This window comes from Mustela putorius, unplaced genomic scaffold (assembly GCF_011764305.1).
Source record: "Mustela putorius furo isolate JIRA1106 unplaced genomic scaffold, ASM1176430v1.1 tig00537227_pilon_pilon_pilon, whole genome shotgun sequence".
Taxonomy (NCBI): domain Eukaryota; kingdom Metazoa; phylum Chordata; class Mammalia; order Carnivora; family Mustelidae; genus Mustela; species Mustela putorius.
This window is the reverse complement of record NW_025422368.1, coordinates 37332609-37349406: the sequence shown is the minus strand read 5'-3', so window position 1 is coordinate 37349406 and position 16798 is coordinate 37332609. Positions and strand designations below refer to the sequence as shown.

The window sequence follows — 16798 nt, the reverse complement described above, 5'->3', positions numbered from 1 at the left end:
TTTCCATCATCTATATGGGTCATTTATACCAGCCATAATTTCACGACTATAGAAGATGCACTTCATAAGTTAGAAAAAGGGCATTGCACAAAGGTTGGGAACCCCTGAGGTAAACAACGATGCACTGCTGAATGCAGCCATTGAGAGAACCACATCGACAACCCCAACCACCGACCTTTTTGAGCAAGAGGCCAAAGGAGGGTGGGGCCATGGTCATTAACAAAAGCCCACTAAGGTCACTCAGCATGCACATACCCTGAGTGCCTGTTAGCCATTTAGTCCTCTCAGCTCCACTTGATCTTAGCCAAAAGGCCGAGAAGCAATTAGTCCTCTCAGTATCACATGGATCCCTCAGTGCCCTGTTCTCAGGTAAAGGAGCTAGGCTCTATCAACTTCTCTTCCTTGCTAGCTCACATGAAGTTGAGTTCTGTTGGTAAAAAGCAATGGAGAGACACATCAGAAAGGGCTCTTCTTCCTGGTTTCATGGTGTTTGGCTGCTATGGCTTCGTTGCCAACAGCACACACACAGGAAGTCCTGTGTATTCAGCCTCCAGCAAGTTTTGTGGCCAGTCCCAGTCACAACTTCCTTCCCTCTGCTCCGTCCCTCCTAACAGGGGTTCTTCCTGTCTGCCAGTCACAGCCTGAGATTCATCCTCACCTCGTTCAGCCTGCGGACTGTGGAGCTGCCCTGTCCCAGGCCAATGCAGTGAGCATGTTTGCGATGAAGCTGTGTGTGGCCATATTGTCTTCAATAACATCTAAATCCCATCTTCAGAGAGTAGATCTGTCTTTCTCAGTGTTCACTACTTTGAGTACTTTCCTTTTACTCAAAGGTATTTTATAATTTTCCTTATTTTAGCAGCCTTTCCTCTTAGTAGACTTTCCCTTACAAATACTTAATAATTGTTTATATCAATCTTCCTCTGGTTTCTGTCTCCTGGCTCAATTCTGATTGATAACATTGCCACCCTAGGTTGTCATTTGCGGTCTCTTTAAGGACTATGAGAAATCAACTCATTTGGAAATACGAGTGGAATTATTTACCTTGGTGAGAGCTTTATAGTAACAGTATTTGATATTTTAATTTGTAATTTATGATTTAACAAATACCAAAAACTTAAGAAATGTATAATTTGTCTCTGACTATTTATATTATTTACATTAATAAAATTAAGACAGAAAAACAGTTCTATGACACCAAGGGGGAAACCTCAGGTACACTTCGGGCTTTGCATGATTATGATGCAAACTGCAGGTTCCTCGTTGGTAACTAATGAATCATTCTAGTGAGTGATGCTGATAATGAGAGAAGCCAGGCACATGTGCATACAGCGACAATGTAAGCTAGCTCTGTACTTTCCTCTTAATTTTGTTGTCAATCTAAAATTGCTCTAAAAATAATATCAGAAATATTTCTGAGAAAAAAATTGGCTTATAAAGAAATGAGAAGAATAAATGAAACAAGATGGGATTGGGAGGGAGACAAACCATAAGTGACTCTTAATCTCACAAAACAAACTGAGGGTTGCTGGGGGGGGGTTTTGGGAGAACGGGGTGGGATTATGGACATTGGGGAGGGTATGTGTTTTGGTGAGTGCTGTGAAGTGTGTAAACCTGGTGATTCACAGACCTGTACCCCTGGGGATAAAAATATATGTTTATAAAAAATAAAAAATTAATAAAAAAAAAGAAATGAGATATATATAATTTTTTAAGATGGTGAGACAGCATTATACCAAAATTAAGTGGCTAATATGCCTGGTGTTTACAAACATATGTTTTCCTTTCTAAACAGGAGTCAAAAGAACATTTTCTTGATTCAAAATTTAAAAATGAGCAATCCTTGTCACTCTCTGAGGATACCAACAACCTGAAATACAGAGAATTAGATGGTATTAATCTTAGCAATACATAACAATATTCTGTTGAATAAACAATTTATTTAGACAAATAGTTATATCTCTAAATCTGCCCCATATAATTTTTCTATAGAAACACCTCAACAATTGTGTTTATATAGTTGTTCACATATTGCTATTTTTCTTCATAAAAGCAATTCTTTTAAGTCATGAAATATAAATGTTCTCAAGAAACTTACCCTTTGGAAAAGAAAGATGAGCCTTTTGGCCGCACAGATGAATTATAGTGGCTTCTCTGGCAGACTTTAATCCATGAAGAATGAATGAAGACATCCAACAAACACTATGAGAAAGCAAATTTTATTAGAAGTCAAATAAAAACTCATAGTCATTTGAATTTTGTAGTCACAAATTTAACTCTTTCTTACTTTATAGAATCTTTTAAACTATCATATAATGTTCTATCATTAGATATTCTATAAAACTATCATATAATGTTACACACTGGACATATTATAAGAGTATCATAGTAGGAGTGAGTGAAAAGGACAAACTTACAAAGGCAACAATTTCTGGGTCCTAAAAATTGATCAAAGGTTAACAATATTTTGTGAAATATCTATCATTGAAAATCACTCCTAGTGATTCAAGCAAGAAAAAGCACATCCATAGTCTTTTTTGTCCAGCACTGCTCCCTTGCCTCCCTGCCTGCCCACTGTAGCTCAGTGATCCAGAAGCTTGTAGTTCCACAATTTGGAGAAGCTGCAGAAAGCAATGGTGTTGGTGCCACAGACTCAATTAGCAGTAGATAAGGGACTGAAATAGCCCATTGGCTTTTCAGCTCATAGTGATGATTTCTCTTGGTACAAATGAAGAAAACCCATATGTTTATTAGTCAGATGTTGTGGTCAAACACTGTGACCCCCATAAATACTTAAGATTCTGTTACTGAGAGTACAACGGGAGAGTTGACAAGAACTCTCTACACACTCTTGGTGGATGGAAAAAAAAAATATATATATATATATAAGCACATAGAAAGAGGATACCAAGATGAACCCAGTAGAAAATAGAACTGCTAGTAAAGTTATGAGCAATCCCCCCTTCTTTCTCTCTCTCACACACACACATACACACACACACACATGCATACACATCACATTGCAGATGGTGGAAGCTCTACTGACTTGCAGTCTTTGCACACAGTCTTTGGAAAATATTAGTGTTTGACATCTAAGCTACAAAATCACAAAGGCAAGCCCTAGGAATGTTGGCTCAAAAATAAAAATAAACAATAAGAATTTGGAAAAACTGAGCAGACCTATCAGCAGGCAGACTTAGAAGATTTTGTAGTAAAACTTTTTGCAAGTTTCAAAAATAATAAATGAAAGAAAAATGAAATAGAATGCATACTTACTAAACTACATAATCAAAAATTCTACCTAAAAAACTTAAAAAAGACATGAAAATGAACTGGGAGGGCACCTGGGTGTCTCAGTCAGTTAGTTAAGTGTCTGACTCCTGGTTTTATTTAATCATGATCTTGTGGTTGTGGGATTGAGCCCCTGTCAGTCTCCACAGTCAGTGCAATCTGCTTCAGATTCATTCTCCCTCCCACTCCACGCCTCCCTGCTTGCATGTGTTCACTCTCTCTTTCTCTAAAATAGATAAATAAAATCTTCAAGAAAAAAAAGAATGGAAAGGAACTGGAAAATGTCTTCCATACTAAGGGAAAATAAGGTCTATAGAAACTTGTATGAAGATAAGATGTTAAATTTATTTGAAAAATAAAAGTATTTTAAAGTAATATTTAAAAATCTATTTAAATTATAAAGAAAACTATGTTCAAATAATTAAATGAAAATATTATGGCAGCAATAGTTCAAGTAGGAATTATCAACAGAGAAATAAAACTATGCAACTAGAGCTCAGAAATCCTGTTTATAAATACATAACTCAAATGAAAAATTCACTGTATTGGCAATACAGAAAATTTGTGATGCAGTAGAAGAGAAATGACCAGGTTGTCAAAGGAGTAACATAATTTATTCATCCCATAGGATGAGAAAGAAAAAAGAAAAAATAACAATGTTCAGAATATTCCAAATAGTATCAGGAAAACCTGCATAGGTTTAAATTCAAACTGAGAAGGACAACAGAGCAGAAAAAAAGAAAAAAGACAACAGAAAAAAAAGAATCCTAGGGCAGAATGTATAAACAACTTCTCAAATATTTAAAAAATAGTCCTGGACACCAGGGGCTTAGCAAACTACTAGTAGAGCACATAGAAATCCACAACTAAGACATCATAATGAAATGGCTGAAGCACACTTCCAAACTACAGACAAAAAAAATATTCCTGAAGGAACAGAATGGATCATGAAGGGACTTGAATCAGTGTGAAGATCAGGGAATGGGTGATAATATCCATTAGACCTCATCATCTACCACAGAATCCTTATCTGCCTGGCACAGTATTTCAGATTGCAGGGGGATAATATCAGCAAGATGAAGATACACAAAACCCTAAATTCCCCATGTAAACAATAATTTAAAAATATACCCAGACACACAACTATGTGTATTTGGTCTAATCATTTTTGATGAACGTGCCAAGACCATTCAGTAGGGAAGGGACTGTATCTTTCACAAATGGTGTTGGGAAACTGATTATCTGATATAAAAGAATGAAATTGGATGCCAATATTTACACCATATACTAAAGTTAACTCAAACCAAGTTAAAGACCTAAACACAAGATATAAAACTGTAAAATTCCTTGAAGAAAATATGAGGGGAAAGGGAAAACATTGTATTTGGCAATGATTTCTTGATATGACACCAAAGGCAAAGACCACAAAGGAAAAGTCTGTTGTAGACAAATGGGCTACATTAAACTAAAATGTTTCTCTGACTCAAAGGGCATGATTAAGAGAATGAAATGACAGAGTATGAAAAAAAAATGCTTGTAAATCATATATCAAACAAAGGATTCATATCCAAAATATATAAGGAATCATATGAGTTAGTAACAAAACCCAAATAACCCAATTTAAAAATGGGCAAAGGAATTAAAAGGAGATTTTTTCCAAAGAAAATATACAAATGGTTAAAAACATATGAAAAGATGCTCGATGTCACTAGTTATCAGAGAGATGCAAATCTAATTCTCTAAAATATTTCCTCATACTCCTTAAGATGTATAGTATTAAAAAAGTGTTGATCTTACCAATACACTATTGTTGGGAATATATATTGGTGAGCTATTATGAAAATATGAAAAACAGTATGGTGCTTCTTTAAAAAATTGAAACTAGAATTGCCATATGAATCAGTAAACCTACATATAGGAAATATATACAAAAATTGAAAGCAAGATCTCAAATAGATATCTGTTCACCCATGCTGACTACAGCATTATTCACAGGAGCCAAGAGGTTGAAGCAGCCCAAAAGTCCACTAACAGATGAATGGATCAAGGAAACATAGTATACATATACCAATATAATATTATTCAGCCTTGGAAAGGAAGGAAATCCTGTTACATGCTACAACATGGATGAAATGCCACGATGTTATGCCCTACCTATCAGGTTCCATGGTATGGCTCTGGGTCTTACTGTAAATGGTGCTTCTGCTCTAAACCACAACCCCATCCCAGGCCTGGACTCTGAACTGCCATTGCTAATACCAGGTTGGTGCTGCATGGACCTTTTCCTCCACCTATGGAAGCTCAAGCCTCTGACCCGTCATTGCTAGGGTAAAGCTCTCACTGCCTTGAGTCCCATTCTGTAGGTTCCTTGGCAGGGTCCTGAGTACTCATTGGGGGTACTGTACTGCTACATCCCAAGACAAATTTTCAGCTCCCAGGTCACAGCTTTGAACTGTTACTGGGGGTTAGACTGCTAGAGCTCCATGCTCAGCTCCTTGGGTCCTGACACATGATTTGAAAAAAACACCACAGGTTCATGCTGTTGCTATCTTGTGACTGCTACTTGGGACAGAATTGAAACTTCGACTTACTGTCCTCAGACTATGCTGCTACCACACCCTGCCCCACAGCCTCATGTCCCAAATGAATCTTGTCATCCAAAAGCCCATGTCACCCCTACATTCTTCCCTCCAGCCAGCCAGAGTCACATGGTGAGCCCCTGAGACCCAAGTACAGTTTTCAGTGCACGTGCACGTCTCCACCCCAGACCTGAGTGCCACAGCCACAGCAAGTGCACTTGTGCACCAACACGCAGTTGCTATGGTGTTTCCATTGGTACCTGATCCTGGATGACAGCTCCAATAATGCTTTGAGAGCTCTGAGGTCAGCATGCCAAACCAGACACCAAAAAGTATCCTCTCCACAAGAATTTCTTCCCATGGATGACACAAGAGAGAGTGGGATGATATGTTTAATGTGATCAATGGGAAAATTACCTGTCAACCAAGAATACCTCACTCAACAAAGCTGTCATTCAGAATTGAAGAAGAGATAAAGACTTTTCCAGCATCTCCGAGGATAGCATGTCAAAGTTTTAACTCTCGCCCAAGATGGCAGTCAGAGGAGAGGAAAAGCAAGATCCTAGTGATGGTTGGTTAATGCCATGTGTTAGAAGAAATGTTAACTATTAGACCTGCCCTATGGAAATGTTAAAGTGAATTCTTTTTTTTGTAAAGATTTTATTTATTTATTTGACAGAGAGAGAAACCACAAGGAGGCAGAGAGGTGGGCAGAGGGGGAGGGGGGAGCAGGCTCCCTACTGAGCAAGGAGCCTGATGCAGGATAGGATCCAAGGACCCTGAGATCATGACCTGAGCTGAAGGCAGAGGCTTAACCCACTGAGCCACCCAGGTGCCCATTAAAGTGAGTTCTTAAAGCTGAAAAAAAGACAAAAATAAGTAACATAAAAACATATAAAAATATAAAATCACTAGTAGAGGCCGAAGGATAAGGATATTGGATGTTGGTAGAGGCAATGATTTTGTGGATAAGTCACCAAAATCAAGGCAACAAAAACTAAAAGAAAAAAGTAGGACTGCATTAAACTAAGGAGCTTCTGAACAGCAAGGGAAACAATAAAAAAAAAAATTGAAAGAACAATGCACAGAACAGGAGAGAATATTTATCAACTATAAATCAGATAAAGGACTAATATCCAAAATACATAAAGAACTCACACAATGTGGTAAAAACAAAGAAAACAATGCAATTTTAAAAATGGGCAAAAAAAAAAAAAAAAAAAAAAAAAAAACGGGCAAAAGACCTGAGAAGACTTTTCTGAAGACATACAAAAGGTCAAAAGATACGTGACAGGTGCTCTAAATCACTAATCATCAGATAAACCACAATAAATATCACCTCACACCGGTTAAGATGTTTTTTTCAAAAAGGTAAGAGTTATCTAATTTTGGTGAGCATGTCAAGAAAAGGAAGTCCTTTGAAGGAAATGTAAATTTGTACTGCCAAATGGATAATAGTGTGGTGGTTTTTAAGAAATTAAAAGTAAAACTGCCATAAGAATCAGTAATGCCACTCTTATGTATAAATTTAAAGAAATGAAATCATCTCAAAGTTATATCTGCATATCCATTCTCTTTGCAACATTAGTCACAATAGCCAGTTATGGAAGGAACCTAAGCAAAGAACAGAATGCTGTTTAGCAGAAGCTGTGAAGTATGGGGAATTGGGGAGATGTTTAAGAATACAAAGTAACAACTAGTAGATAATAAGTTCTGGAAGTCTAATGAACAATGTAGTGATTATAGTCAGCATTACTGTATTATAAACTTCAAAGTTGGTAAGACTAAATCTTTGCTGCTCTCAATATCCACAAAAATGATAAATATATAACATGAGAAAGTGTTATCTAGCATTATCTTAGTAATCATACTCTAATACATAAGTGTATCAAATGAACACATTGTACGGTTAAATTTATACAATGTTATATGTCTATTTTAGCTATTAAAAACAAACAAAAGGTATATTTGTAATACCTACAGCTTCTACAAAGGAAATAACTTAAGAATATAGCTAAGACAAAAATAGAGGAATTAAAATGGAACACTAAAATAACACGTTTAATACAAAAGTTGTTGGGCAACATGGAAGAAGAAATAAAGACACAGACATAGAATAAGTAGCAAAATGACAGACCCAACCCCAACTATCCCATTAAAGATATTCAAGTGAATTAAATAAATATTTCAATCAAAAGATAGAAATTGTCTCCCAAGTGAAAAGGTAAGATCTACATGCTTTCTGTAATAGGCACACATTAGACTCAAAAGCACAATAGGTACAAAAAATGGATAACAAAAGATCTTCCCTACAACAATCAGCCCATAAATGAGCAGAAATAGCTATTCTAGTGTCAGACAAGGTAACTGTAAAAATAAGATATATTATTAGAAATTAAACATTTCAACATGTTAAGGCTCTCAAAATAAGAGAAAAATAAAACAATTACAAACATATATTATTCACTTTGCAACAGAACCTTTAAACACCATGAAACAGAAAATGATGGATTTGGAAGGATAAATAAACAATTTAATGGTATAGTTGGAGATTTAAAAGTTGCTCCATTAGTAGGGAGAGAACAGCTAGTCACAAAATCAGGAGGCCTATGGAAGACTATCCAAGCAGTAGGAACAAGCCTGACATAACTGATGAATGGAGAAAAGGGTCTAGGTCATGAATAGGGATCACATTTTTGAAGAATGGAGATATTCAAAGTAATAGACAAAGGATTAAATTAGAAGCAACAAGGAAAAGACATGTGGACAATTTTCAAACTTGTGGAAAAGTGGTATACTTCTGAAAAATGTATAGTTCCAAGATGAAATCTGTGAATATACCTTGTAGTGGATGATACTAAACTGAGGCTATATTGAAACTTTTAGAGTGGAACTAAAGTGGTGTTTAGAGACAATGTGAAGCTTTGTCACTTATACTCAAAAGGAAGAATGTTATAAAATGCATGACCTGATGACCTTCTCAAGAAGCTATACAGAGAAGAGCCAATTAAAGTTAGAGAACAAGGAAATGATAAACATATATTTAGCCAAAAGCTGATTTTGAATTACATATAGTAGAATAACTCACAGTAGCCCCAGATGGATCAATTCCCAAATATCCAAGAGTATCAACAGTAGTATGGATGAATAAATTTAAGTAGAATCAGACAATGGAATAGAAATGAGTTTGGAGGGATGCCTGGGTGGCTCAGTCAGTTGAGCCGCTGCCTCTGGCTCAGGTCGCAATCCCAGGGTTATAGGATGGAGTCCCGCATTGGGCTCCTTGCTCGGCGGGGAGCCTGTTTCTCTCTCCACCTTTGCCTGCCACTCTGCCCGCTTATGCACATGCGTTCTCTCTCTCTCTCTCTCTCGGACAAATAAAAAAAATCTTAAAAAAAAAAAAAAAGAAAGAAATGAGTTTGGACAATTGAAAACCAATGCAACTGTATAGGTGAATTGCTCAAGTTTTGCTTTCCCTAAAAGAGCCAAGAAAGAAAGAATACATACTGTATGATCCATTTACATAAAGTGCTTTTTAAATGCAGATTAGAACATGAAAGGGGCATTTTGTAGTGATGGTAATATTCGTATTCTCATTCCACATGATGGTGAGTCTTGAAAATGCAGCCATCTGTTGGCATCTTTTGGCATGTAAAATTGCATCCATCTGTATGTACCTTATACCACAGTAAAATTATCATAAGAGAATATTTTGAAAATATGGAAACATATTTAAAACTAGACATAAAATTGAAAAAATCCTACCAAATTCAACTTTGTGAAAACAAAAAAAAAAAGAAATGAAAATGTCAGAAGTGTTGTTACAAATTCTAATACAATTTAATCTGTCATTCAGAAAGCTTTTCACACTCAGTTACAGAATATTTAGATGTTTAGAAATAAGGAAAAATGTAATGCTAATTGAACAGTAAAAAGAAAACCTTGAGGGTAGAAAATATGTGTTATGTGCATTTTGATGGGAATGCTAAAAAAAAAAGGAAATTACATGTTTGTGGCATTCATAAATAGATTTGGACAATGTGTGAAAATAAAGGACTATGACATAAGTAGATTTATTGAAATAATACAATGTTGGATTTACATTTGAAATTCCATAGTCATACTTCATCATATTAGCAGAGTAAAGAAGATCAAATGGTATGATTTCCCTGATGCAGAAGGCAATTAATAAAATTAACATTCACTCTTATTTAAAAAAATATCTTTAGCAAGATAGAAATAAGAAGGAAACATTTATGCAAAGATCTAGAATAGATATAACTCTGAAAAGAACAAGTATAAACTCAATGTTTAAAAAAGGATGGACCATTTCCTTACACCACACGTGAAAATAGACTCAAAATGGATGAAGGACCTCAATGTGTGAAAGGAATCCATCAAAATCCTTGAGGAGAACACAGGCAGCAACCTCTTCGACCTCAGCCACAGCAACATCTTCCTAGGAACATCGCCAAAGGCAAGGGAAGCAAGGGCAAAAATGAACTATTGGGATTTCATCAAGATCAAAAGCTTTTGCACAGCAAAGGAAACAGTTAACAAAATCAAAAGACAACTGACAGAATGGAAGAAGATATTTGCAAACGACATATCAGATAAAGGACTAGTGTCCAAAATCTATAAAGAACTTAGCAAACTCAACACCCAAAGAACAAATAATCCAATCAAGAAATGGGTAGAGGACATGAACAGACATTTCTGCAAAGAAGACATCCAGATGGCAAACAGACACATGAAAAAGAGCTCCATATCACTCGGCATCAGGGAAATACAAATCAAAACCACAATGAGATATGACCTCACACCAGTCAGAATGGCTAAAATCAACAAGTCAGGAAATGACAGATGCTGGCGAGGATGCAGAGAAAGGGGAACCCTCCTACACTGTTGGTGGGAATGCAGGCTGGTGCAGCCACTCTGGAAAACAGCATGGAGGTTCCTCAAAATGTTGAAAATAGAACTGCCCTATGACCCAGCAATTGCACTACTGGGTAATAACCCTAAAGATACAAACGTAGTGATCCAAAGGGGCACGTGCACCTGAATGTTTATAGCAGCAATGTCCATAATAGCCAAACTATGGAAAGAACCTAGATGTCCATCAACAGATGAATGGATCAAGAAGAGGTGGTATATATACACAATGGAATACTATGCAGCCATCAAAAGAAATGAAATCTTGCCATTTGCGATAACATGGATGGAACTAGAGTGTATCATGCTTAGCGAAATAAGTCAAGCAGAAAAAGATAACTATCATATGATCTCCCTGATATGAGGAAGTGGTGATGCAACACGGGGGCTTAAGTGGGTAGGAGAAGAATCAATGAAACAAGATGGAATTGGGAGGGAGACAAACCATAAGTGACTCTTAATCTCACAAAACAAACTGAGGGTTGCTGGGGGGAGGGGGGTTGGGAGAAGGAGGGTGGGGTTATGGACATTGGGGAGGGTATGTGCTTTGGTGAGTGCTTTGAAGTGTGTAAACCTGGCGATTCACAGACCTGTACCCCTGGGGATAAAAATATATGTTTATAAAAAATAAAAGATTAAATAAAAAAAATAAGAAAAATAAAAAAGGATGGTTTTTAAAGTATGAAATTGACATAAAAACACATGAGGAGGTTAATGAAACAGAAGTGCAAAATTTATATCCACACATACAGAATGTAGATTTCAACAAAGATACAAATAATTCAGTGGAGGAAGTATAGTCTTTTCAAAAAATATTGTGGAAAGAATGGACTATCATATATTTTTAATAAATATATACTTTATACTATGTACAAAACTGCTAAAATTAATCATACATAAATGTAAATGATAAGATTTCAGAAAGATGTATTAGAAAAAATGCATGACCTAATGTTGGACAGACAATAGAACAAGAAAAACATGATCCATAAAAGAAAAAATTGGTGAAGTGTAGTTTGACAAGATAATTTCTACTCTTTGAAAAGAGAAGTAAATCATAGACTTCAGAAGATATATTTACAAATCATAATCTCATAAAAGACTGGCTGCCAGGATACATAAAAAATTCTCAAAGTATAATTACAAAAATTAAAAATATAACCAAAATATTTCAATAGTCAACTTCTTCAGAAAACATTATATGGATGGCAAATGAGTATAGGAAAAGATGTTCAACACTATTAGTCTTAGGAACATACAAATTAAAACCACTACAAATCAGACTTCTGGTTCTGGAAAGATAGAGAAGGAAAACTTTTCACTATTTCTCCCACCAAACACAGCAAAAAGCCTGGATAGTCTATAAAGACAACATAAGAAGATTCAGATAGATGATAAGAAAGCTGACAGAACCAGGTACTCTAGACCTGAGGAATGACATGGTGGTGAGTTCCCTGGAATTTCTCTTTCCCTCACCTGTCCCAGACTGATGACAGAGAGGCTGCCAACCCATGGCTACCAAGGGGGACAGACAAAAGCCCCAAGTTTTTTATCTTCAGTCAAAATAGTGGAAAAAAGGCATGCTAGAAAGAGAAAATTTTTAGACACTAACTGCATTATTCATCAAAAATCTATTATCTCACAATATGACAAACACAGCATCAGAAAAAATAAATTCCCAATGAGTTATAAACCCTATTTAAGAGTTAAAAAATAAATAAAGAAAACTGTAAATTCTGGAAAATAACATAAGCAATTATATTCATTAATTTAGACTAATTTCTGAAATAAGTCCAAAACAATCACTAACGACCAAATGATAAATTGAACTAGAGTTACATTAATAAATTTTTGTACTTGGAGCATGTGGGTGGTTCATTTGGTTAAATGGCTGCCTTCAATTCAGGTCATAATCAGGGTCCTGGGATCCAGTACCCTGTTGGGATCCCTGCTCAGTTCAGGAGTCTGCTTCTCCCTCTTCTCCTGCCCCTCCCCCTGCTCATGCTTGCTGGCACTGTCTGTGTGTCTCTCTCTCAAATAAATAAATAAAATATTAAATAAATAAATAATAAACAAATAAATAAATAAATATTGGTGATTAAAAACTCCAGTATGATAGTAAAAATGTAAGTCACTGCATCAAAATGTATTTGTATCTTATAAACTCAAAAAAGAGCTCATATCTAAAATATGACAAGGACTTCTAAGAAGGGAAAAGGAGAAATGGGCAAGTATCAAAAGTGACACTAGATGACTTCTCATCCTCGCAAAAGATAACATCCTAATGATTCATGGCCCAGACAAATAGTGTTGTTATAGAACCACCAGATCTTATTGAATTATTTTTTCTGAGACTACTGAATTTTGGTTCTATTTGATAAAGTATATATTTAAATAATACATTAGAAAAAATACTGGAATAATTTAATAAATTGAAAACACATAACTATGACCATGCAATTTCATTCTAATCCTTAAATAAAAAGGTATTATAATTAAACATAAATACAATTATAATGTTATAATTCTGTTTGTATTTTATGATGATAAATGTAATATTTATTTACCTAAATATATTACTACTATACTTATATGCCTAAATATATTACTACTATTTTTATAGGCCTTTTATATTTATATGCCTAAGTATATGACTATTACATAGTCAGGCATAAATTACTGTACATACAATGTGTGAAAATAGACAAGGAAAGGTTTTCCATAAAATAGTTATTAATGATACCCACATACTAAAAGGACTAAATTTCTAAGAATAGATTTTAAAAGGTCATATTAATGTAAGACAGGGCAGTGAACATTCACAAATGATAGACTAATTGATAATAGAGATGGATTACAAATATGTGAGAGTGAAAGGTGACACAATTAAATTGCACACTGCATGAATCCATTGATATGAAGTCCAAAAATAAGCAAAGGTATTTCACAATATGAAAATTAGCAGGGCTAATAAAGGCTCTAAGCTTCTATTTCAGGATCTGATTTGTAATTATGTGGTTCTAGCTCCTTTGTGATCAATTTCACAATCATAGACTTAGTTTCTTTGAATTGTGGTAAGATTAAATAGTAAAGATTAATTAGGCAAAATGGCATATATAGAAGCACAGTTTTCTATGAAAACCTAGACTGAAATTTATCAAATTTACATTAACAGCATAAAATATAAATAAAATATTTAGAGCCAAATTATGGAACATTAGCAGACTTTAAAACAATAGCAATTATCTATAAATACAAACACAAACATAAAACTATGGATGAACTCTACAAGTATAATATTATAATATTAACAGATAAGCTCTTAATAAAATGGAAACATCTGAACCTTACCATTTCCTCTTCATCATCTATGGAAAGTAGGTTAGAGTTCTTAGAAGCACAGGACTCTGAACTCTCATGCCATGATTTTCTTTCAGTGCTAATATAATAGCAATTGTTATCATATGTAAGCCACTCTTTCGGACAACAGTGATAAGCTGGAGAAAGATTATGAGAGGTCATCCAAAAGAATTTTGAATACTAACAAATTCAAATTAATTTACATGCTCACCTATGTGTACATATATGTGTGCATAACATATCCATGTATACCTAGGAAGGTATAAATAAGACAAAATATGCTTATGCACACTCAACAGAGAATGGTTAGCCAACCATTCCCTAATTTATGTGTTTATATAGAGCAAACACCCCAAAATTTCCATCTCTCCATGTCATGAGAGTCACTGGAGGAAACCATTATTTGAGATTTATCCCTTATCCCTGTTATAGTAGGAGGGAATTTGAGGTAATGGGTAACAATGGATATGGGAATTTGAGTGAGTATTTCTTCAGATTGTTACATTAGAAGTAATACCTTCATATAGTCATCATTTCTGAAACTTTGTTACATGATTTTCTAATTTATTCTCCCCAAAAGAATCTATTATCATCTTTTCCTTGTTTAAGATAAAGATAAAATAGAAATCTATGTTAATATCAGAGTTCGCAAAATGATTGTACCTTTTTGGATCCTTGTTTCCAGGAGTGTTTTGTTCTGCTCTGTTCCTTCAGTAACTAGAAAAATTAAAGTAATCCTCACAAAAACTTAATATTAAAGTAAATAAATCATAATGATGTGAGTTTCTTTTTGTAACTTGGTCTATTATTTAGAATGAGAAAGTTCTGCAATAAAGTTGACTTACCAAAAAAAGTGAATAAAATAATGAAGATATGGAGGAAAATATTGCAAAAACATAAAGAACAAACTTCACTGTATCTTACAGTATTTGATTTAACTAATCTCAAGAATTAACTTGTATATCTCCGTAAGGTCTCTCCTATAACTTGTTTTTGAGCAATGAAATCTGAATATGTGTGTAATACTCTCTACAATTATTCTGTTATTTATAATTTTGACAAATTCAGAATAACCACTCCACACTGAGAACATACATGCATTAAAATGAGGTAATACAATTCCATAATATTATGCAATATTTCAAGGCACTGAATATCATTAAAGGGAAAAATTCTCTTGTAGTCATTCAAACACTTACAGGGAATAACAGCTATTGTGACCACAGTGGACATCAAGAGAAGGCAAATGATTCCCAGGATCCCAGCAATGAGCTTTCCTGAACATAAAGGTAAATGGTTGGAAGAGGAATGAAAACACTGAGAAAGGATTGGCAGAAATAATCCTTAAGAAATTTACATGCAGTAGAACCAACAGAGCACAGGGAGTCACATATAAAAATTTGGACCCCAAACTTATATCTATTGTTATAATCATTTCTCAGAATATACCTTTGCATTTACAGTAAATTTATTACCCCAGGAGATGTGGGTAAAGATTACAAATTATAGCAAGGCTGGAACAAAGTTAGTTGTCAGATATCAATTACAACACTATATTGCAACTTCAAGCTCTGATCTTCAGAAATGAAAAATACAGAAGATCATTCCCTACTCATTCTCTGCATTCTGCAGGCCAACTGCACATCATAGTACATATACTACATATATACTGCATGTGTATTACATGTTTTACCTTTACAGTAGGAGTTCTTGCTGTTCCTTTGAGGATCATGAGAAGCATTTTGAAGATTTGAAGCATCTTGAAGATTTAATTCTACATAGGTTATTTCCTGCTCAGTTTTTGAAATGGGACTCTTAGTGCTCTTAGCTTTCACTTGCTGTCTTTTTGAACCCTTAACCTGACTGAGTTCTGCATAGGTAACTCCTTGGTTATTCATCTCTGCAGCTGCGTGGTGTCAGGCACAGGGCTGAATGGGACTGTACTGAAGGACTTGATGAATAGTGTATGTGATGAGAAGATTGCTGGGACAGTCACAGAGGGTGGAGTGTGTGGTGAGTGATAGCATTCATTTGCTGTTGAACAATGTAAAATTTGGTACTAATTTCCTTAGAGCTTTAAAGAAGCATTTCATGATAGAATACATTGTTTTTACGACGGTATTCAATGTTTGACACAACATAGAACATATTCTATGTTTGACACAACTGGTTGGAGTAATGTAAAGCAATAAATTAGGGAAGAAGAAAGGAATTCAGAAATAATATTGTCCTTATCAATATAAGATCAGATTCAATAGAACTTTTCAATGATAGTGGAATAACTGGGTTAAAATTAAAAACTTGTATAAAAAATGCTGTACTCAAGAATTTAAAAATAGAGCTTCCCTATGACCCTGCAATTGCACTACTGGGTATTTACCCCAAAGATACAGATGTAGTGAAAAGAAGGGCCTTCTGTACCCCAATGTTTATAGCAGCAATGGCCACAGTCGCCAAACTATGGAAAGAACCAAGATGCCCTTCAACAGACGAATGGATAAGGAAGATGTGGTCCATATACACTATGGAGTATTATGCCTCCATCAGAAAGGATGAATACCCAACTTTTGTAGCAACATGGATAGGACTGGAAGAGATTATACTGAGTGAAATAAGTCAAGCAAAGAGAGTCGATT

General features: G+C 35.0%; 1 protein-coding gene across 2 annotated transcripts; it reads right to left on the bottom strand.

Moving 5' to 3' along the window:
* Positions 1-1659: 1659 nt before the first annotated feature.
* Positions 1660-16398, bottom strand: LOC101691874 (NKG2-A/NKG2-B type II integral membrane protein-like). 2 transcript variants are annotated; one of them, XM_004779752.3, is made up of 6 exons: positions 15856-16389; positions 15362-15439; positions 14826-14879; positions 14154-14299; positions 2099-2202; positions 1663-1870 (listed from the first exon to the last, which is right to left on the bottom strand). In XM_004779752.3, the coding sequence occupies exons 1-6, from the start codon at positions 16058-16060 to the stop codon at positions 1750-1752; spliced, it is 708 nt and encodes a 235-aa protein (XP_004779809.1). In that variant the 5' UTR covers positions 16061-16389; the 3' UTR covers positions 1663-1749. The 2 variants fall into 2 exon arrangements, with proteins under 2 accessions (XP_012904997.1, XP_004779809.1); XM_013049543.2 differs by lacking the exon at positions 14826-14879 and having other exon boundaries at positions 1660-1870; positions 15856-16398.
* Positions 16399-16798: the final 400 nt, after the last annotated feature.

Bases quoted from the DNA above. Each gene is read 5' to 3' on its own strand.
- LOC101691874 (XM_004779752.3), bottom strand. From the start codon at position 16,060: ATGAATAACCAAGGAGTTACCTATGCAGAACTCAGTCAGGTTAAGGGT. The intron at 14,880-15,361 runs GTAAGTGTTTGA...TAATTTTTCTAG, and splicing joins CACAATAGCTGTTATTCCCT to TTACTGAAGGAACAGAGCAG. The intron at 1,871-2,098 runs GTAAGTTTCTTG...TCTGTATTTCAG, and splicing joins TCATCTTTCTTTTCCAAAGG to GTTGTTGGTATCCTCAGAGA.